General features: G+C 36.0%; 1 protein-coding gene and 1 long non-coding RNA gene across 51 annotated transcripts in view; one reads left to right on the top strand and one right to left on the bottom strand.

The window, feature by feature from the left end:
• Nucleotides 1-19,860, top strand: part of HMBOX1 (homeobox containing 1) — a 161,439-nt gene that overhangs the window by 77,251 nt on the left and 64,328 nt on the right. For 43 of the 50 annotated variants that reach the window (XR_013525474.1, XR_013525468.1, XR_013525471.1 and 40 more), the window contains 2 exons: nucleotides 1,541-2,017; nucleotides 11,172-11,257. Coding sequence is in view for 40 of the 50 variants with exons in the window: in XM_008979056.5 (XP_008977304.1) it covers nucleotides 1,541-2,017; nucleotides 11,172-11,257 (563 nt within the window). In the remaining 10 variants the exon portion in view is untranslated. Of the gene's footprint in view, nucleotides 1-47; nucleotides 181-1,540; nucleotides 2,018-11,171; nucleotides 11,258-19,860 lie in introns of all 50 variants that reach the window. The other 7 variants (XM_078347126.1, XM_078347121.1, XM_078347129.1 and 4 more) reach the window with 1 other exon arrangement.
• LOC118146642 (uncharacterized) lies at nucleotides 4,480-16,101 on the bottom strand. Its single transcript, XR_004732480.3, has 3 exons — nucleotides 16,056-16,101; nucleotides 12,476-12,529; nucleotides 4,480-4,607 (listed from the first exon to the last, which is right to left on the bottom strand). It is a non-coding gene; the product is annotated as an uncharacterized LOC118146642 (long non-coding RNA).

Raw genomic sequence — 19,860 nt, 5'->3', positions numbered from 1 at the left:
TCTTGGCTTAAATCTTTTTCCTACTTTTTATTCAAATTTTTTGTAAGGTACAAAACCTACTCTGAGCCTTAGTTTCCTCAGTAATCAGTCTGTCAACGAAATGAAATGAATAAAGACCATCTACCACAGAGGGTTGCTGTGAGGATTGGATAAGATTATGTTACATGAACCTCTTACGTAGTAAGTGCCTAGAAGTGACTATTCAATAAAGTTTTTGTGTAGAAGGATGAAGAAACAGTGAGACCTTCAATAGCTATGGGGCATTGGCCTAGAGCAGATGTTTGTTTGAGAAATATGAAAAAATTCCTTGACATCTGTTTCCATCTGCAAACATTGATTGAGAGCCTACTACATGTCATGCATTGTATTTGGCACTAGAACAATAAAAATCAAAATAAAAGAGATTATCACTTTTAAAAATCTTGAATGAGAAAGTCAGGTCTTATGAGAAAGGAATTCAAGGCTGGGCACAGTGGCTCTTGCCTGTAATCCCAGCACTCTGGGAGGAGGAGGTGTATTAAATACAGAAGTAGCTGGGCTTGGTGGCAGGTGCCTGTAGTCCCACTCAGGAGGCTAAGGCAGGAGAATGGCTTGAACCCAGGAGGCTGAGGTTGCAGTGTGCCAAGATCATGCCTTTGCCCCCCATAATGGGTGACAAGAGTGAAACTCCGTATCAAAAAAAAAAAAAAAGGAATTCAAGTAGTGAGAATTTTTATAGTATTTGACTGCTCTCTTAATATTGTTATTCACTCTAAGAAAACATTTTGTCATGTGCTGCAGTATCTTGTGCTAGTTAAAGGAAACATGTAGAAGCAATTTCCTAAGAAAAATGAGTAGCTCTGTTTGGCTACAACCATGAAAGATTTATTTCTCAGTGTAATTATTAAGAGAGGATGCATTACCAGAGATGAAAAACATAAGAAATTGCTAAGTAGTGGATGAAATGATGCTTAATTTTTTAAAAAATGTACTCTTTTCCACTTAAATATTTTTGCTGGTTATTAGCATTTTCTTGGACTTAGCTTAGCAAATTATTTATTTTCACTAAATGAAGTTGTAGAGAATTCCTAGGTCAGTTTAGCTAATATTTGGTAAATAATGTAATACAAACAATTTTTTTCAGCAATTTTCCATTAATACTCTAATATGGAATAATATACTTGAGATAGACAAAACACTTGTGAGCTGTCACGTAGCCTGGGCTTATGCCCTATGTGTACCTAATCTGTTGTTTTGGTATTATTTGCATAACTAATATTTTGGTTCTGATATTTACCAAAACTGAGGAAAATATAAATTGTATGCCGTATGAAATTAGGTTTTATGTTATGCCCATGTTCACCTACTAATTCATATAGTATCTGTACCAATCCATTTGCCGAGGCAAAAACATTCTAGCATGGAACATATCTCAATTTTCGATAAAGAAGTTTATGTAGAAATATTGCAGCTTCTGCTGAGCATTCTCTATAATGATATGTGCTTTAGTAGATACTGTCAATAAAGAGACTTCTTTTTATCTTTTTTTTTTTTTTTTCAGTTTGCTGGAAACCATGTCTCATTATACAGATGAACCCAGATTTACCATAGAGCAGATAGATCTGCTTCAGCGCCTTCGGCGTACTGGAATGACTAAACATGAAATTCTCCATGCCTTGGAAACTTTGGATCGTCTTGATCAAGAGCATAGTGACAAGTTTGGAAGAAGGTCCAGCTATGGAGGAAGTTCATATGGGAATAGTACCAACAATGTCCCAGCATCTTCCTCTACAGCTACAGCTTCCACACAGACGCAGCATTCGGGAATGTCCCCATCACCTAGCAACAGTTATGATACTTCCCCACAGCCTTGCACTACCAATCAAAATGGGAGAGAGAATAACGAGCGATTATCTACGTCCAATGGAAAGATGTCACCAACTCGCTACCATGCAAACAGCATGGGTCAGAGGTCATACAGTTTTGAAGCCTCAGAAGAGGACCTAGATGTAGATGATAAAGTGGAGGAATTAATGAGGTTAGTGACTTTGCTTATTCAGAGTCCCTAAAAATGTCTGTGTTGTTAGATTGTTTTTAGGTAGTATGCTGCATTTCAGCTACTTAGCTGTAAGAACTGTTGTAACTTCCTCCTCTTGCCTTTGGAGATGAAAGAAGATTCAAGTTTTATGTTTTTAATTTAAATTTTCTCTTCTTTACTTCAGCCCTTTGTCTTTGCTGCTTGATAAGCCTTTTCCATTCTCTCTTTATCAAACACCAGTCTTCTCTATGACTCTTAATAGCTAATTTCTGAAAAACAGACACATTCTAATCCCTAAATCTGTTGTAAGCACTTTTTCTGAGGGATAATTCTATCTTTGTACAGAATATATACACTCTTAATTTTTCTCTCCAACATTCCAATCAAGAAAATAATTTGGGGTAACTGTTATGTGGGGTTCTAATTTTAGCAATAGATGATATGCGTGTGTGTGTGTGTGCGCGCACATACACGAGGTACCTATTACATAGGTTTTAATTTTAGCAATAGACGCATATGCACTCACACACACACATATTGTCTTTTATAAGTTTAAGCACTTAGAGTTTTAAACACTGTGAAAAGAAATCCACTTTCAACAGAGGTAATTAGGAAAGGCTTCACTCTGGACCTGGGACTCCTTGAGGATAACACCATGTGTTTTTCATTGTGCCTCCAGGATCTGGAACTTTCTTTGGCCCATGGTAAGGGCCTAATATGTTCAGTGAAGGGTGACCTTGACCTAAATGCTAAAGAATAGCATTTGTTTTTAAAATACGGGAACTTTCTTTGAAGTTAAGGGATACTAAAGGGCAGAAAAGGCAAGCCATGTCTTTAGTCTGATAAAGATTACTGATGGGTAAAACAATGTAATAACAATAATATATTAGGAGACAATACAGGTTTTGGGAGACTTTGAGTTCCATACTAGTTTATTTACTTTTGTCGGAATTGAGGCATTTTGTAAACACTCCTCTAGGAATAGAGATGATAAAAATATTGTTTTCCCTAGATTTCCACTGCCATAGAAGCAAAAGAGCCTACAGATAAATTAGTTACAGTAGATAATGAAAGAAACTGTAGCAGGAATTTGTCAGAAATAAAAATAGGACCTATAAGTATCATTATAATTCTTCCTGAAGATTTTTAAACTTCAAGATGGAATAATAGTGACTTAATATTGCCACATGGAAGATCTGTTCTGAAATACCACAATGCTGAAATATCCTTCAAACAAATAAACTGTCCGGAATTTTTTTTAGGTGGAAATTCTAAAAATGAAATTTTTAACTAAATCAACTATTGTATTTGGATTCCAGTGTCATGTTGATAGTTTATGTAATGAATAGTTTGATATAGCAGTTAGAGTTACAAGCCATTATTGTTTTGTTTTTTGAGATGGAGTATCACTCTGCCTCCCGGGCTGAAGTGGTTTTCCTGCCTCACCCTCCTGAGTAGCTAGGACTGCAGGTGTGTACCACCATGCCGGCTAATTTTTTTTTTTTAATTAAAAATATAAGAGATTAACTTGGCTTTGAATTCCTTTTCATGTGTTAAAGTAGATGACCAAAGTTCAGGTGTTGCTTTTGAATGTAACATTGTTAAGAGCAAGAACTATTTGGGCAAATAAAAGTTACTTCACTCATTGAAACATAACAAGGTTAGCTTTTAGTTATTCTGAGTAGAGAGGATATCATCAATTTAAAAAGGATGCCAACCTGGTTTTTTTGATGGTGTTCCTGTTAATCAGTTTTGATGAGATTTCTACATAGCAGTTCTTTTCTTTTCTTTTTGAGGTGGAGTTTCACTATTGTTGCCCTGGCTGAAGTGCAATGGCACAATCTTGGCCCATGGTAACCTCTGCCTCCTGGGTTCAAGTGAATCTCCTGCCTCAGTCTCCTGAGTAGCTAGGATATCAGGTATGCACCACCATGCCTGGCGGATTTTGTATTTTTAGTAGGGACGAGGTTTCTCCATGTTCGTCAGACTGGTCTCAAACTCCTGACCTCAGGTGATCCTCCTGTCTCAGCCTCCCAAAGTGCTGGGATTACAGGCGTGAGCCACTGCACCTGGCCTAATAGTTAATTCTTAAATGTGTATGAGACTAACAAGAAGTATGGGAAAACTCATTAGTAAAAGCCTCTAGAAGGTTGTGCAGAATAATAAGGGTGTAAAAACTTGACTTTTAAACTCATAGGTTGGCCTGTTTTAATTCAACTACATGCTCAAAATAATAAACCTACTTAGCAATGACTGGGATTTGTAATTAAATCCCATAATTACATAGATGCCAGTTTTACTGTAAAATATATACAGGTTTATACTTTATTAGTATTTAATTTATATACTACCACTTGTATGATCAGGACACTTCATCTTCTTCCGTTTCTCTGCTTCTTTATTAGAACTGCTGCTTTGGGTTCTCCTGATCATCTCAGGGTCTCAATGGCCCTTCTGGATCTCTCTGGTCCTCTGCCATTGTACTCTCACCCACTGCTGCACTTCTGCCTTCCTCTGTGTCCTCCTCTGCCTTCCTCCTGCCTCCATTGTGTCCCCTCTCACGCTTCTCCGGTTGTAGATGACAACAATCCTTGGATCAGTGGGAAAGTTTATTGGATGACATTCTCACTTGTAATCATTAGAACCATAATGTGAGGTTGATCAGAGAAACTGAAATTCGCAAAAATTAAATACTTTTCCTAAGAGAACTTAAATATTAACTGGCAGAGTCTAAATTAATGTCTTTATTATCAATATGTCACTGGTGTACATTGCCTCTCTAAATAAGTTTTTCATGTCTGTAGATTTTAATAAGATTTTAGGGAAGGTGGTTAATTAACATAAGACATCGTATGAATTCACATAATGGGCTTTGCATCCACCTCCCCCATGATATTTGCTACTTCAGAATGATCACTTACTAACCAAGTGAATTTTTGTTTAGTGGAATGTTAGAGAAATATTTTGAGCAGTGGATCTTTCTGAGTATTCTGTGCCCTTTTAGGAATGTACTGCCCTTGCTGATCACTAGACGCTATGGCGATACTATAGCCCATTGGAAGTGGTGGTCTTTGGTCGGGGAGCCTGGGTACCTGAATGCCTTACTGTCTCCTTTTCTACCTATGTGCTTCACCTCTTGCTTATTCATATTCCTCAACTCAAACATAAGAAACATTTTTTAAAAATCTTATAATTCATTGACTTTACAAACTTAACTCCTAATAATTTCAAGATACATAATGGAGATTTTTTTTTTTTTTTTGAGACAGTCTCACTCTGTCACCCACACTGGTACAGTGTTGCAGTCTTGGCTCACTGCAACCTCCATCTCCTGGGTTCAAGCAATTCTCGTGTCTCAGCCTCCCGAGTCTCTGGGATTACAGCATGCACCACCACCCCCAGCTAATTTTTGCATTTTTAGTAGAGATGGAGTTTCACCATGTTGACCAGGCTGGTCTCGAACTCCTGCCCATCTAGGCCTACCAAAGTGTTGGGATTACAGATGTGAACCACTGCCCCCAGACTATAATGGAGATTTTTTTGTAGAACTTCATCAAGTTTAAATTGTATACCATATCAACTAATTAAGAAAGAGTGAGAAAGTAACTTTGATTTTTTTCATTTTTGATTTTGATAGGGTTAAAAAAGAAAGGTAAACTAGCATATGAATTTAACAGATTGTTGAATATAACACTTTAGGAAGGACTTTAAAGCCAAAAGTAAAGAAGTATTTTACATTTTAATGTTTAAAAATGCATCTATGAATATATAAATATATGTGTATGGGTGTGTGTGTATGCACATCTGCTAATAGCATATAGCTGCTAATGTGTTTTAGATACATATTATGAAATAATTTAAATGAAGTTTATCAGAATTTATTAATAATGCCATACATTAAAGATGTTATTGTTAACCATCCATGTACTAAAGTTTATGATATGTTAGTATTTTGTTTAAAACTTTGAGACTTTATTCTAAGTTGGTTATCTATAGGCCAAGTATTTTACTTGCATAGGCAGGATGTACATGTTCTGTAGATGGTCATGATATCCAGTTACTATGTGATTGATAAATAGTAACTTTTATTTTTGAGTTATTTTTTAAAATTTAAGGTTATACTTTAACTCCATGGGTGAAAATTTATGGGAAAAAGTTTTTATTCAAATGTGGAAGAAATTTGTACATCATTGTGTTTTTCCAAGTGTGAAATAGTCTGTCTTGGTAGGTGTTGCTTTATCTCTGGAAGTCTTTGAGAGAGGTGATTACCTTTAAGAGATCCTAAAGAATGTGCATTGTATATTAACTATGAAAATATGGAAGATCTTAAACCATATCATTTTGTAACACAGGTGGTCTTTAGTATTCTTTATTCTAGAAAAAGAAGTAATGTCATTTTTAACTACTGTAAATAATTCTTTTCCTATCTGATTTGGTTAGCTGTAATCTATTTGAGAATAAAAATTTAAAGCTGTTTTATAAATTATCTAGATCAGGCTTTCCATTTTATAAGCTTTTATCTCCACCTACATATTTTTTCATTCATTGAACAAATTAAGCTCTATTATATGCAAACCTCATAATGAATAAGGCACAGTCTTTGTGCTAAAGGACTTTACAGGATAGTAGGAGAGATAAGATTAGGAACAACTATAATACAGAACAGCATGTAATATATTAGCATGTGAGTAGTAATATTGAAATGTTAAAGTTAGCCATTGCAAGAAGAGATAAGCTGTTAAGATCAGGGAGAACTTCTTTGAATAGATGACAGTTAAATTGTGCCTTAGTAAAAGGGGACTCCTTAAAGAGGCATCACTGAAGAATTCATCCAGACACTTAAGAATGGTCTATAGGTAACAGTGGAAAGTTTAGCAAGTTATAAAAATAATGGCAATGGAGGGTGGGAGGGGGAAATCATCCAGATGAATCTAGCATGGCAATAATTTGAAAAAGGCAGTAGGAGGAAATGACATGGACTTAAACTGGTTAGATGCAAATCAAGTAAGTAGCTTATGTTTGAAGTAAGCTATGGAATCAAAGACAAGATCAGCCTACTCTTCACTTTTATCCCATAAGACTTGAGGCACAGAAATCTTCTTGAAGAATATGAGATTCTAGAAGGGAGGAAGGAGAGGATACATTATTTTTAAGGAGGATATTAAATTGCAGATGAAGAGAGAAATGAGGGGTGGGAGAAGGTAAGAGAATTAGATTTAGAGTAAATGAAGTTTCATTTCATACTTAATAAAATGGTGATTTCATAGATTACAATGAGGACAATAGTAGTAGCAGATCCTTAAATAAGGCTGAATGAGGAGAAAATAAGGCGGGGTGGGGGTGGCGGAGGTGAAGTATGATGTCAAAGTTTGAACAACAAAGCTAATCTACTAGCATGGGAACTTTAGAAATACTTAAGAGAATTGGACACAATGAAAGTAGAATATATTTACTATTTTGAAAATACCTACTGAAACCAACTAAATGACCCATCACTGCTTGTATATAGAACTCTTAATGCTACCTTAAAGTACCTGGTATAGATGTTTACTTCGGTCTTATGTGATTATAGCAGATCAGTTGTTTCTTCTTTACATGGGAACCTTTCTGAATTTTTATAAAATAATAGTCAATGTTTTTGTAGCATTTTACAAATTCAAAAATTTTTGCAATGAATTTTTGATTCTGTGTATTACAGACACATGTTTAATTTCATTGCTAGGAGAAAAATTTTAAAAGCCTTCTGAAGGGGGTATTAATACTTTTTGTTGTTGTTGTTAGATGGAGTTCCATTCTGTCACCCTGGGCTGGATTGCAGTGGCACAATCTTGGCTCACTGCAGCCTCCACCCCCTGGGTTCAAGCAATTCTCCTGTCTCAGCCTCCCAAATAGCTGGAATTACAGGTGTGTGTCACCACCCTGGCTAATTTTTGTATTTTTAGTAGAGATGGGGTTTCACCGTATTACCCAGGCTGGTCTCCCAAAGCTCTGGGATTACAGGAGTGAGCAACTGCACCTGGCCAATGCTTTTATTTTATTAGATGAAACAGCAGGGGTTCAGCTTCGTTAAATGATTTGCCCATGCACACCTTATATTTTAAGTCTTTTGTTTTGCTTTTTGAGAAAGCTCTCTGGTGAAGCAGTGAAGATTTTTTTTATTTCTATTTTTTTTGAGGCAGAGTCTCGCTTTGTCGCCCAGGCTGGAATGCAGTGGCACGACTTCGGCTTACTGCAGTCTCTGCCTCCAGGGTTCAAGCAATTCTCCTCCCTCAGCCTCATGAGTAGCTGAATTCCAGGTGCGCACCACCACACCCAGCTAGTTTTTAATATTTTTGTTAGAGACGGGGGTCTCATCATGTTGGCCAGGCTGGTCTCAAACTCCTCACCTCAAGTGATATGCCTGCCTTGGCCTCCCAAAGTGTTGGGATTAAGGTGTAAGCCACCATGCCTGGCAATTTCTGTTTTTGAAAACATTATCGGTACATAGAAACTTGTCAAATATCTAAAAATGTGAATTGCTACTGTTTGGCAGATTTTTGGGGTTCCTTCTGTCTTGTACAGTCCATGCTGCAAGGCTGTGAATAATTTACAAACTGGATATTTCTTATTGCAATAATTGACTTATCTCCTCTATATATGATTGTGTGTCTACTGTAGATGATTTGATTTAAAATAAATTGATTTAAATATCAGTGTAAATTAGTAGTCAGAAAACCCCATTGAATTATTTTCCCCCAGAAAAGTACATTTTTATTTAACCTGAAGAAATATCCCCTTAAATTCAGTTTCATTTCTCTGTAGGATCATTCTATATATAAATGCAATACTTAATTTAAAAAATTTCAGGTTAATTTTATATTTATATTAGAAACCAAATGATTTCATTGTTTTATTTATATCAGCCAATTGAAATAGTGCTGAAGTTACCTCTTGCACATTGATTATCGATGCATATAAGAAAGCTTTTGTTCTACATTACCTGCATTTTAGTCAGCAGTTATTTTGTTTGACTTTAAAATATGTTTATTTGTACCTTTTTCTTTTTCGTATACACAATTTTAAAATAAAATGTGAATGCATATTTTTCAAAGAAATATTTCAAATATAGGCAGGCATTTTGGGAAGAATCTAACCAGAATCTAGATCAGTATGAGAAATTTTAAATACTGCATTAGGCATTTGATTATTTTTTTTCTTTTAGGAATATTTTTTATTAGGATTTCCAACAGATCAGCCGTATACTGTGATCTGTTAGCTACAGATTGGAATCACCTCTCTGTTATTTTCCAAAATTTCCCAAAGGGAGCATGGATTTACAACAGAGTCCTTATAATGGATCATGTAAATCCTATTCATCTGGATGAGCTAAAATACCTCATCCAAGTTAAATCACAACTCATTGTTTTTTGAATGGGATGCTTTAATTTTTCTAAATAGTCTATGGAGAGATGTGAACCCCTGGAAAGAGTTTGTGGTTCTTTCACAAAACCATTGTTAAGGTTTTGTGATCCCTTTGTCTCAGATCAGGGGTTAGCAAACTTCTTCTCTGAAGGACCAGATAGTCAAAATTTTAGACTTTTTGGCCAAGAGGCAAAATTATAACGTAGAGACATGGGTCGGGCATGATGGCTCACACCTATAATCCCAGCACTCTGGGAGGTCAAGGCAGGAGGATCACTTGAGGTCAGGAGTTCAGAACACCCTGCCCAACATGGTGAAACCCCATCTCTACTAAAAATACAAAAATTAGCCAGGCATGGTGGTGCATGCCTATAATTCCAGCTACTCAGGAGGCTGAAGCAGGAGAATTGCTTACGCCTAGGAAGCAGAGGTTGCAGTGAGTCAAGACTGTGCCACTGCACTCTAGCCTGGGCTACAGAGTGAGACTCCATCTCAAAAAAAAGGGATATAATGTAGAGACATATACAAGACAGAAAACAAACAGCCACAAATTTTTATTGACAAAAGTCAATGCAGAATAATAATAATTGGGTACAGTTTTTGAAAACAGAATGAAATTGCAGGGGGAGGGATAATAATTTGCTTAGTTTGTGTGATATTGTTAGTGTTTTTCTGTCATCAAATTGATTGCAAATGTCCATCTCTGAAAATGATTCGTAGCTCATAGGTTGTATAAAAGTAGGTGGCAGGCCAGAAGTAGCCCATAGGCCATAATTTGCTGACCCTGTGTTAGATAAGAAGTTACCTCTATTCTGTCTTACTTTTGAGCTTGAACAGAAACCACTGCCCTATTTATGTAATCCCTTTGAAGATAAAGCATTCAATGAGAAATTGGTCAGTTTTAAGGGTTTAACTATAATTTTTGTTTATTAATACTTGTTCTGGTGGAGAAACAGAAGTCTTGCCATTCATTGTCATTCTTGTGAATGTCTAGTCTTTTGAGAATTTGTTGAGTCTTTAAAAATTTGTTACAGGCATTTTAGTGGAGGAAAAATGAGGTCTATAATGTAATATCAAGGACACTGAATATTGTGTAGTTTTACATATTCTTATATATGATACAAAATGAATAAATGACTTTTTAATACTAAAACTTTATATTCAACTCATCCCACTTTAAATTTTTTGTTTATACAGGAAAAGAAGTTAAAGAGCAAAGCCTTTCTTCAGATGGCTAACATTTTTACAGTTGTGAGAATGATGATTTCTTTTTCCTTAATCATTTTAAAGGTTTTTAAGTGAACGTTATTCATGCAGTTGTGTAGTTAACATGCGAGCCCACAATCTGCTCACAACTGAATTTGTTGTTGTTGCTCTTTATTTTTCTAGGATTTCTGTCTGTGTAAGATATATTCATTCCCCAGTAATGAAACTTTGTATATACCATATGACAGCCTTGTTCCTAATGTGAATTATACAGAGCATGCGATTAACCATCCTCTGGTATGAGACTTATATCTACTGTGGTCTTCACTAAAGCGTCTGTCTGATGGTGTGATGTTTTAGGACTTGAATATTTGGTGTTTCTTGGTTCATTGTAATTTCATATTTTCACACAAGTTTGGTCTGTTTACCTTTTATTTTTGTGTCCTTTCTGTGTTCTCCCCACCTCTCTGCTTCACCTTTCTTTTAGCAAAGATGAGGATTTCTACCTTCAACATACATTGTTGGTCTTGTCTTCTGTTTTTGTTAGGAGGGACAGCAGTGTGATAAAAGAGGAAATCAAAGCCTTTCTTGCCAATCGGAGGATTTCCCAAGCAGTTGTTGCACAGGTAACAGGTAAGAGCTGAAGAGCCCTTTATTCTGGAATCATGTCTAGTCTCTGCCTTCTGGTGCAGATGTTGGAATATTGCTTGCATTTCTGCACTGCAGTGCAGATCTGTCAACTTAGGCATAACAATGTATGCCTGTGATTTAAAACCCTTTGTCTCCAATATCACCGAACTTCTCTGGTGACTTTTTTTTACTTGTGCTAGTAAATTTTATAGCATTTGTAATAAGCACAAAATTCCCTCTCTTGTGGCTAAAAAAGGTTCCTATAGTTTGCTTTTAATTGTAACAGAGTGTATGACACATGCACATCCAACTGCTTTCTATACTATATATTTTTAAAAGCTTTGTACTCCTCCAAATATAATCCCTGATTATACCAGTTAAAAAATTATTCATGAGGGTAAAGAAAGTTGTTTTTTAAACCAGTTTCCATATGTAAAAGCATTCCTTGAAACATTTCTGAGAAGAGTTACCATTGTCTTCTCTTTGTTCTTTATATCCCATCCCATTCTCCACCCCCACCCAAGCCCCATCCTTAGTATGTGGTGTATATGTGTCATTCTCTATTCAGATTGCATTTTTTTATGAAGTTCTTAAATTTGGGGGCAGATGTCTTTTCTTTGTTAATGTGTGATCTTTCTTTCTTAGATCCCAGTGATTTCTAAGACCCTTAAAAAAATTAACTGGGCCTTAGTCATTAGGAGAACCAGAAACTCTTTCAACTACATTTTGTAGTTGCTTCATTGTTGTGCTTTGTATATTAATAGATATAAAAATTAATTTCCCCTCCTTTTATTAACATTCTACTAGCTGGCTATGTGAATTTGGGCTTTTCAGCCTCTGTGCCTTAACTTTCTTCCTTCTACAATGAAATACTTGGATCTGATCTTCAATAATACCTTCTGATTTTAAGATATTATAGTGTGTGTGTGTTTAATATATTACACTAGTAATATATTTTTATAAACAAACTTGTTTATGGTAAAATAATTAACAGTGTCTTTCTGTGTAGCAGTCTTATATATACACCAAAGGACAGTTTGTTAGTTTAATTGTTGTAGTATTTAGGTGTTTTTCTATAGGATATTTAAAATATGCTGTAACCTTTATCTTCAAGGACCAAGTTATGGTGCCTAATGCAATGTAAGGACAAGTCAAGCAGGTTTTGGTGAAACTCACTGATGTGGGCTTTGAAAAGATGAAATGTTGTCTTTCAGTACTTACATTTCAGCCTCCATGACTAGAAGCAATAGTATCTTTCAGTTTGCCAGCCTAAAACTAAAAAAGACAAACTTGTAGTATTATACAATAGCATTGCAACATTGATACTTTTTAAGTAGAAGTATTTCTTAGTATATTGAATCCCCTGAATATTGAATCATTTTGGACTTTTTAAATAGTAGCTTTGAAACCCATCCAACCTTAATTAATGTAATTCATAGTAAAGTACCTTTAAAAAGCATTTCTTGAGCATATCTAAAGGCATTGGATAAACTATAATGGGTTAAACATGATGCATTATATATAGTATTGCCTTTTTTTGGAAAGGGAAACTGAAAGATGTGTTTTTCCGTCTCGCTACTCAAAATATAGTACATGGAACAGCATTATTGGCATCACCTGGGAGCTTGCTAGAATTGTAAAAATACTGAGTACTGCTCTCAATGTGCTAAAACGTAATTTACATTTTAACCAGAAGCCCAGGTGATTTTGGTTTGAGAAACACTATTCTAGGAGACTAGTAAACTTTACTGACATTAACTTCAATGGATTGGCATTAACATTACCTCACTTGGTAATAGTCGTCATGATGCCATCCCCTGTTGTTTTTGTTTTGTTTTTGGTTTTGAGACAGGGTCTTGCTCTGTTGCTGAGGCTGGAGTGCTGTGGCGTGTAATCATGGCTCACTGCAGCCTCCACCCCTTAGGCTTTTCCCATATCAGCCTCCTGAGTAGCTGGGGCTACAGATGTGCACCACCATACCTGGCTAATTTTTATTTTTTACTTTTTTTTTTTTTAAATGGAGTCAGTCACCCAGGCTGGAGTGCAATGGTGTGATCTGGGCTTACTGCAATGTCTGCCTCCCTGCAAGCAATTCTCCTGCCTCAGCCTCCCAAGTAGCTGGGATTTGAGGCACCCGCCACCACTCCTGGCTAATCTTTGTATTTTTAGTAGACAGGGTTTGATCATATTGGCCAGGTTGGCCTCGAACTCCAGAGCTCAGGTGATCCACCCACCTCGGCCTCCCAAAGTGCTGTGATTACAGGCATAAGCCACCGCGCTCCGCCTGTTTTTTACCTTTTGTAGGGATGAGGTTTCACCGTATTGCTCAGGCTAGTCTTGAGCCCCTGGGATTACAGGTGTGAGGCACCGTGGCACCTGGGCATCATCTTCTGTTTTTGCAAGCAAGAACTGACAATACATTTACACATTTATTATCTACTATACCACATGGAACTTTCTTTTGTTGCCATAACTATGGGATTTGGTAGTGTTCTTCTTTCCCCAATTCAGCCTCATCCCAACTTGTTCTTGTCCTCTTCATTTCTACTCCAGAAGTTTGGGTTCATCTTCCCTTGATCAGATATCCTTGATGATTCTCTGTTGTCTAAAAAATGAAATTTCTTAATCCCAGCATTTTGGGAGGCCAAGGCTGGTGGATCACCTGAGGTCAGGAGTTCGAGACCAGCCTGGCCAACATGGTGAAACCCCATCTCTACTAAAAATACAAAAATTAGTTGGGCATGGTAGCTGGCACCTGTAATCCCAGCTACTTGGGAGGCTGAGACAAGAGAATCGCTTGAACCCAGGAGGCAGAGGTTGCAGTCAGCCGAGATCGCACCATTGCACTCATGCCTGAGGTACAAGAGTGAAACTTCCTCTCAAATAAAAAAAAAATTGTAATCTGACTCCAGCCTTCTCTTTTTTGCCATCTTCTGTTCAATATGTCCCCAGCTGAATTTCACTATTTGCTATTTCCAGAATTCTGCTCAGTTGGATGCTTCCAGAGTTTTGGTTGTCCCAAGGATACCTCTCACCTACTCATCTCAGTCCTACCAATTTCTGTTTATCAAGATTATCTCAGCTGTTACCCTCATTCTAACTTCTTGACCACTTTAGTCCTTGCAGACATCTCATTTTTTCTGAAATTAATTACACTTAGTTCTCCACCTGGAGGTTTAGTACACATTTTAGTTATACATTTTTAGAGCAGTGTTCTTCAAGACTGGTCTTTCCTTAAAGAGTCCAGCATTGTACATGTACTCTGAACATTCCTTGTCTTGTAGTGAAGAGGAGAACTGGTGATGCTAACACAAGCTATACATATGAAAATTAGTCCAGTGACTTTGTTCAGTGGTGTGCCCTCTCCAAAAATAATAATTTACTTGCTCAAAAAATGCTGTGTGAATTTTTGCCCTTAAGGAACTTGCATTTTTATTTGATTTACTTCAATTGTTTATATAAGGCCTGGGGAATGAGGATGATTGATAACCAGATTGGTTCATTGTCCTGTTGGTCAACTTACTGAATTCCTGTGTTTTTTGTGTATTATGTGTTATATTTTTAACCCAGCATGCCCAGCCATCAAGCTAAACTCAGGGGCAAGGCTTTTCATTGCAGAGAAGAGATCTAGCTAGAGATTAGTGAGGTTACTAACTAAATAAAGGCTGGCCCTTGCAGTTGGTCCACTTAGATTAGAGTGAGCCTGAGTATGGAAGCCTTCTGGTCACCCAGAGCTCACTACCTGGAGTACCTCATCAGTGTATATTTGCATTTTTCTATCTTTAAACAAATTAGTCAAGTGTATTCTTTGAAGCAAAGAATATGTACCTGATCTACCTTAAGGTTTAGGATGTGGTACTCCCGAATCTTATAACAAGTTCTCTTAAAAAGATTTAAGTTCAACTCTAATATGTGAAATGAGTCAACCGTGAGATAAAAATGAGAACGAGTGGTGCATAACAAAAGAAAATGCTAAATAAAAAAGTGTAATGAGGTACAAAATTATAACACATGTGCATGTTCCAGAAACAAATGCAGAAGTTTCTTTTTATAGATTCGGAGGATTTCTATAATAAGATAAACAAGAAGTTCATGGGTGGGGTCTGTATAAATAATATCCTACTGATAGGAAAAATGACAGTATAAACAGGATGTAATAACAGTGCCTGCTGAATTCCCAGCATGTTATTTGTAGCTTCTTTCACAGTCGCAGCTGTTCCCACCAAGGGTGGATTTTTACCTCTGTAAGAGGTCAGCCAAGATTCTAAATTCTCACTAACAATGGTGGGTTGGTAAGCATACTCCTTGCTTTAGTAATAAGCACATGTAGTCCGTACTCACTTTCAGGGTAAAATGTTTTCTTAGGCTGTGTAAGAATGCTTAAAACATTTTTTTTTTCATGACCTCTGGGAAAAAAAAATCAAGCATGCAGAATAAATGAGTAAATGGGCAGAGCTTGATGAGCGCTTATCAGCCAAAGTAATATATTAATTGGATGCATGTCCTCTGAAGAAATAAATACATGGAAGAAGAAAAAACACAGCATCTCTGAATTTTAAGAAATGTACTAGAATTTTGTTTTCTTAAAATGTAGTAGTGTGATGAAGAAGTAACAGAATCTCAGTCTTTCTGCCATAAAATAACCTTGTGACCCAGAGTCTCCTTTTCCTTATTTGTAAGATAAAGGGCTTTAACTAAATAGATGAACTAAATAGTTTCTTTCTTAGTTCCTTTTGAGCTGGCTGCTCTAACAAAATACCATGAACTAGGTGGCTTATAAACAAGAGAAATTATTTCTCACAGTTCTAGAGGCTGAGAAGTCCAGGATCAAGCCAGATGCAGTGTCTGGTGAGAGAGTGCTTTCTGTCTCATAGATGATGCCATCTCTTTGTGTTGTCACATAGTGGCATGGGGAACGGGTCTCTCTTCGGCCTCTTTTATTGGGGCCCTAATTCTGGTTCAGAAGGATTCAACTCACATGACCTAATCACCTCCCAAAGATCCCACCTCCTAAAACCATCACCTTGGAAGTAATAATTTCAACATAGGAATTATAGGGGGACATAAACATTCAATCATAGCAGTTTCTATATATATTTTTTAGCTGTCAAACTCTATTCTGTTTTTAAGTTGTAAATGCATTTTAACAGATGTGCATCTTATCTGTACCTAGTGATTTTCATTCCTAAAACATAAGAATTTGTGTAAAGACAAGTTCTAAACTGGCTTTAGAAATGTTGCAGCTGTACTCAGATCACTTAATTCCTTTTTAACCTATCTTTAAAATGAAGGATAAAACCACTGCATATTCTATTTAATTATAGCAATTTCTTTGCAAAGGTAGAGAAGTGAGTTCCCTAATTAGAGAACTGAAGATCAGACATTAAAAACTAAAGCATCAGTATATTAAAAACAAAAAAAACTTTATTTTTTAGAGTAGTTTTAGGTTCACAGCTGCCTTCCATACACAGCTCTCTCCCACTATCACCATCCAGCACCAGAGTGATACCTTTCTGTCAGTGAACCTACATTGACATGTCATTGTCACTTGAAGTTCGTAGTTTATATTGGAGTTCACTCTTGGTTTTGCACATCCTATGGTGTTTGGACAAATGTTTAATGACATGTATCCACCACGGTAGTGTTAAACAGAGTTGTTGTACTGCCCAAAAAATTCCCTGTGCTTTGCCTGTTCATCCCTTCCTCCCCTCAGCTCCTGGCAACCACTGATCTTTTTATTAGTTTCCCTAGTTCTGCCTTTCGACAATGTCATATAGTTGGAATCAGACAGTGTAGAACTTCAGATTGGCTTCTTTTACATAGTAATATGCATTTTATGTTTCTCCCTGTCTCGTCATGGTTTGATAGCTCTGAATTTCCTGTTAGCACTGAATAATGCTTCATTGTCTGGATGTATCACAGTTTATTTCTCTAATCACCTACTGGATGGCATCTTGGTTGCTTCCAAGTTTTAGCAATTATGAGTAAAGCTGCTATAAACAAGTAGAATTTCTATGTATATTAGTAAAGCAATGTTGGTTGAACATAAGTCACAGACTATGGAATTGTCTTATTATAACACAACCAGAAACAATTATCTTGCTAATTTGACAAGTTTTTATTAGTTTTTACCTAATGGATTTTACCAGTTTTATGTGGCTCTCCAATTTGAAGGCTGTCACCTGCCTATGGGATGGGTAGGTTTCTACATGAAAGATATAATAATCCTCTCTCCAAATGGAAGAGGTTTGGAGTTTTTCTTTTTGTTAGAGGAAACCTTTTCAGATCTTTGAATGTACTTTGTTTACTCAACGTTATAATTGTTTCGGCAGAGTGCATTTTGGGATTTTCTTTTGTTTTGCAGCCTGAGGGAGTAGGAACAGATGTTAATCCGTGGTTCAAAATATTCTTACTTTTTAATCTCATTTCCTTCTATCTTCTTTAATTTTTTGGAAAATTATTTTCTTATAAGCATAACATATGAAGTTGCATTTTTTTCCCCATAGGAGAAAAAACAGCCTCTTCCACATCTAAATGCCCACATTTTCTCACTTTGTTGACATCTAAGTGAGGAATTGCAGTGAAAATAATTTTGGAGGGTATTTTTTGTTGTTTGAAAATCAGTTCTCTACAATTTTGAAATTCATTGTCCTGTTGGGCTTTGATCTGCTCAAATACAGTGCATAGGAGTATATATTTTTGGTGTAAATATTGGGAAGACTAGTTGTCAGGTATAAAATAGCATCTCTCTTTCACCTGTATATATAGTAGAAACTGTATTTAAAAGCATGTTATTTTACCGCAAGCCCTGACAGTGACTTATAAAGATTAGGCACAGATGTGGTTTTTCCATCATTCAGTAATTATCATTTTTGTTTCTCTCCACTTCTTATTTCCTAAGATTGTGGGGAAAAGCCTGTACTTTGATACAACGTTCCTTTGATTGTTGTGTGAAATATTTCTTGCCTAATGTAATTTAAAAATTGTTATATTAAATATGTTAATATGTTAAATATACAGAAATTAATAGCAAAAGGAGGAAGTGATATCCCAGTAAAAAATCCAGAAGGTATCTCTGTGTGACAAAATAGCAAAACCTGAGATTCAGCTGTAGCTGTCAGTCTTAAAGCAATATCATAAATATCATAAATAACATCCTGGAGAAGAAAGGCTCTGAAGAGAAAATAAATGCCATTTCTTGTAAATTCTAGATATGCTCCTTTATGCAGTAAAGAGTTATTCTATTAACTCTTAAAAGTTTAACTCAGAATGAGACCTTAAATCAAGGTGCTGCAAATAGTTTTGTGAGGAAGATGTAACACTATATTTAGTGTTACTAAATCTATTTAATTAAGGAACTGACGGTTGAACTAACCAAACTACAGCTGAGGGGCTTGATATCTGAGAGGCCTATACATTTTTGAAGTAATCGTTCAAATTCTTTTGGCTTAGAAGAAAGCTTTTAATATAAGAATGTGTCAGCTTCAACTAAATTTGACTCATTTCTTTCTTACAAAATAAACTTGGAGATATGCAAGGGGATTTTGTTTTTTCCTTTGTTTTTATTACCTTTATTAAGATCACATTTACATAAGAGTATAGGTCTCTGAGTTCTACCAAACTTATACAGCGGCATTAATCATTACCAAATTTAAGATATGACTATTTGAGTATTCCAAGAAGTTGTCTGGTGCCTTTTTGCAGTTAAATACTATTCTCCCACCTTCAGTACCTGGCAACCATTCGTCTACATTCCTTCACTGCTGATTTACCTTTTCTAGAATTTCATGTCAATGGAATCATACAAAACGTATCTTTTGTATCTAACTTCTTTCATTTAACATGATGCTTTTAAGATTCATGAGTGTTGAATGCTGAATACTAATCCATTGAATGGATATAACAAAATTAGTTTATCCATTAATCAGTAGATGGACGTTTGGATTTTTTCCAGGGCTTGGCTATTTAGAACTAAGCTGCTATGAACATTTTGTATATAAGTTTTTGGGTAGGAATATGTTTTTGTTTCCTATGGGTAAATACCCGGGAGTGGGATTGTGGGGTTGTTGGTAAACATACTGTTAACTTTTTAAGACACTGCCAAACTCTTTTCTAGTGTGGCTGCACCATTTTGCATTTCCACCAGCAAAGAATGAGGTCGTACCACTCTGCTTTCTCTTCAGTACTTGGTGTTTGTGCTTCTTCATGAGTTGAATCATTCTAGTGCAAGTATAATGATATCTCACTCTAGTTTTATTTTGCATTTTTCTAATGACTGATTATGTTGACCGTCTTTTTATATGATCACTTGTTATTCATGTATCTTTTTGGGTGACATGTCTGTCAAATCTTTTCTCTACTATTTTTTAATCAGGTTTGCCTTATTTATTATAAGAGCTCTTTTTATATTCTGGGTACAAGTCCTTAAATATACAGATATACATATTTCCTAAACCAAGGCTTGCGTTTTCATTTTCTTAATATCTTTCTAAGAGCAAATGTTGTAAGTTTTTACGAAGTTGTATTTATCATTTTTTTCTTTTGTAGTTTTTGCTTTTTGTGTTCTAAGAAAATTTGCTTAAAGTCTCAAGGATATTCCAGTGTTT

This window comes from Callithrix jacchus, chromosome 13 (genome assembly GCF_049354715.1).
Source record: "Callithrix jacchus isolate 240 chromosome 13, calJac240_pri, whole genome shotgun sequence".
Lineage (NCBI taxonomy): Eukaryota > Metazoa > Chordata > Mammalia > Primates > Cebidae > Callithrix > Callithrix jacchus.
The sequence above is the reverse complement of the archived record's forward strand: the minus strand, read 5'-3'. Positions and strand labels throughout refer to the sequence as shown.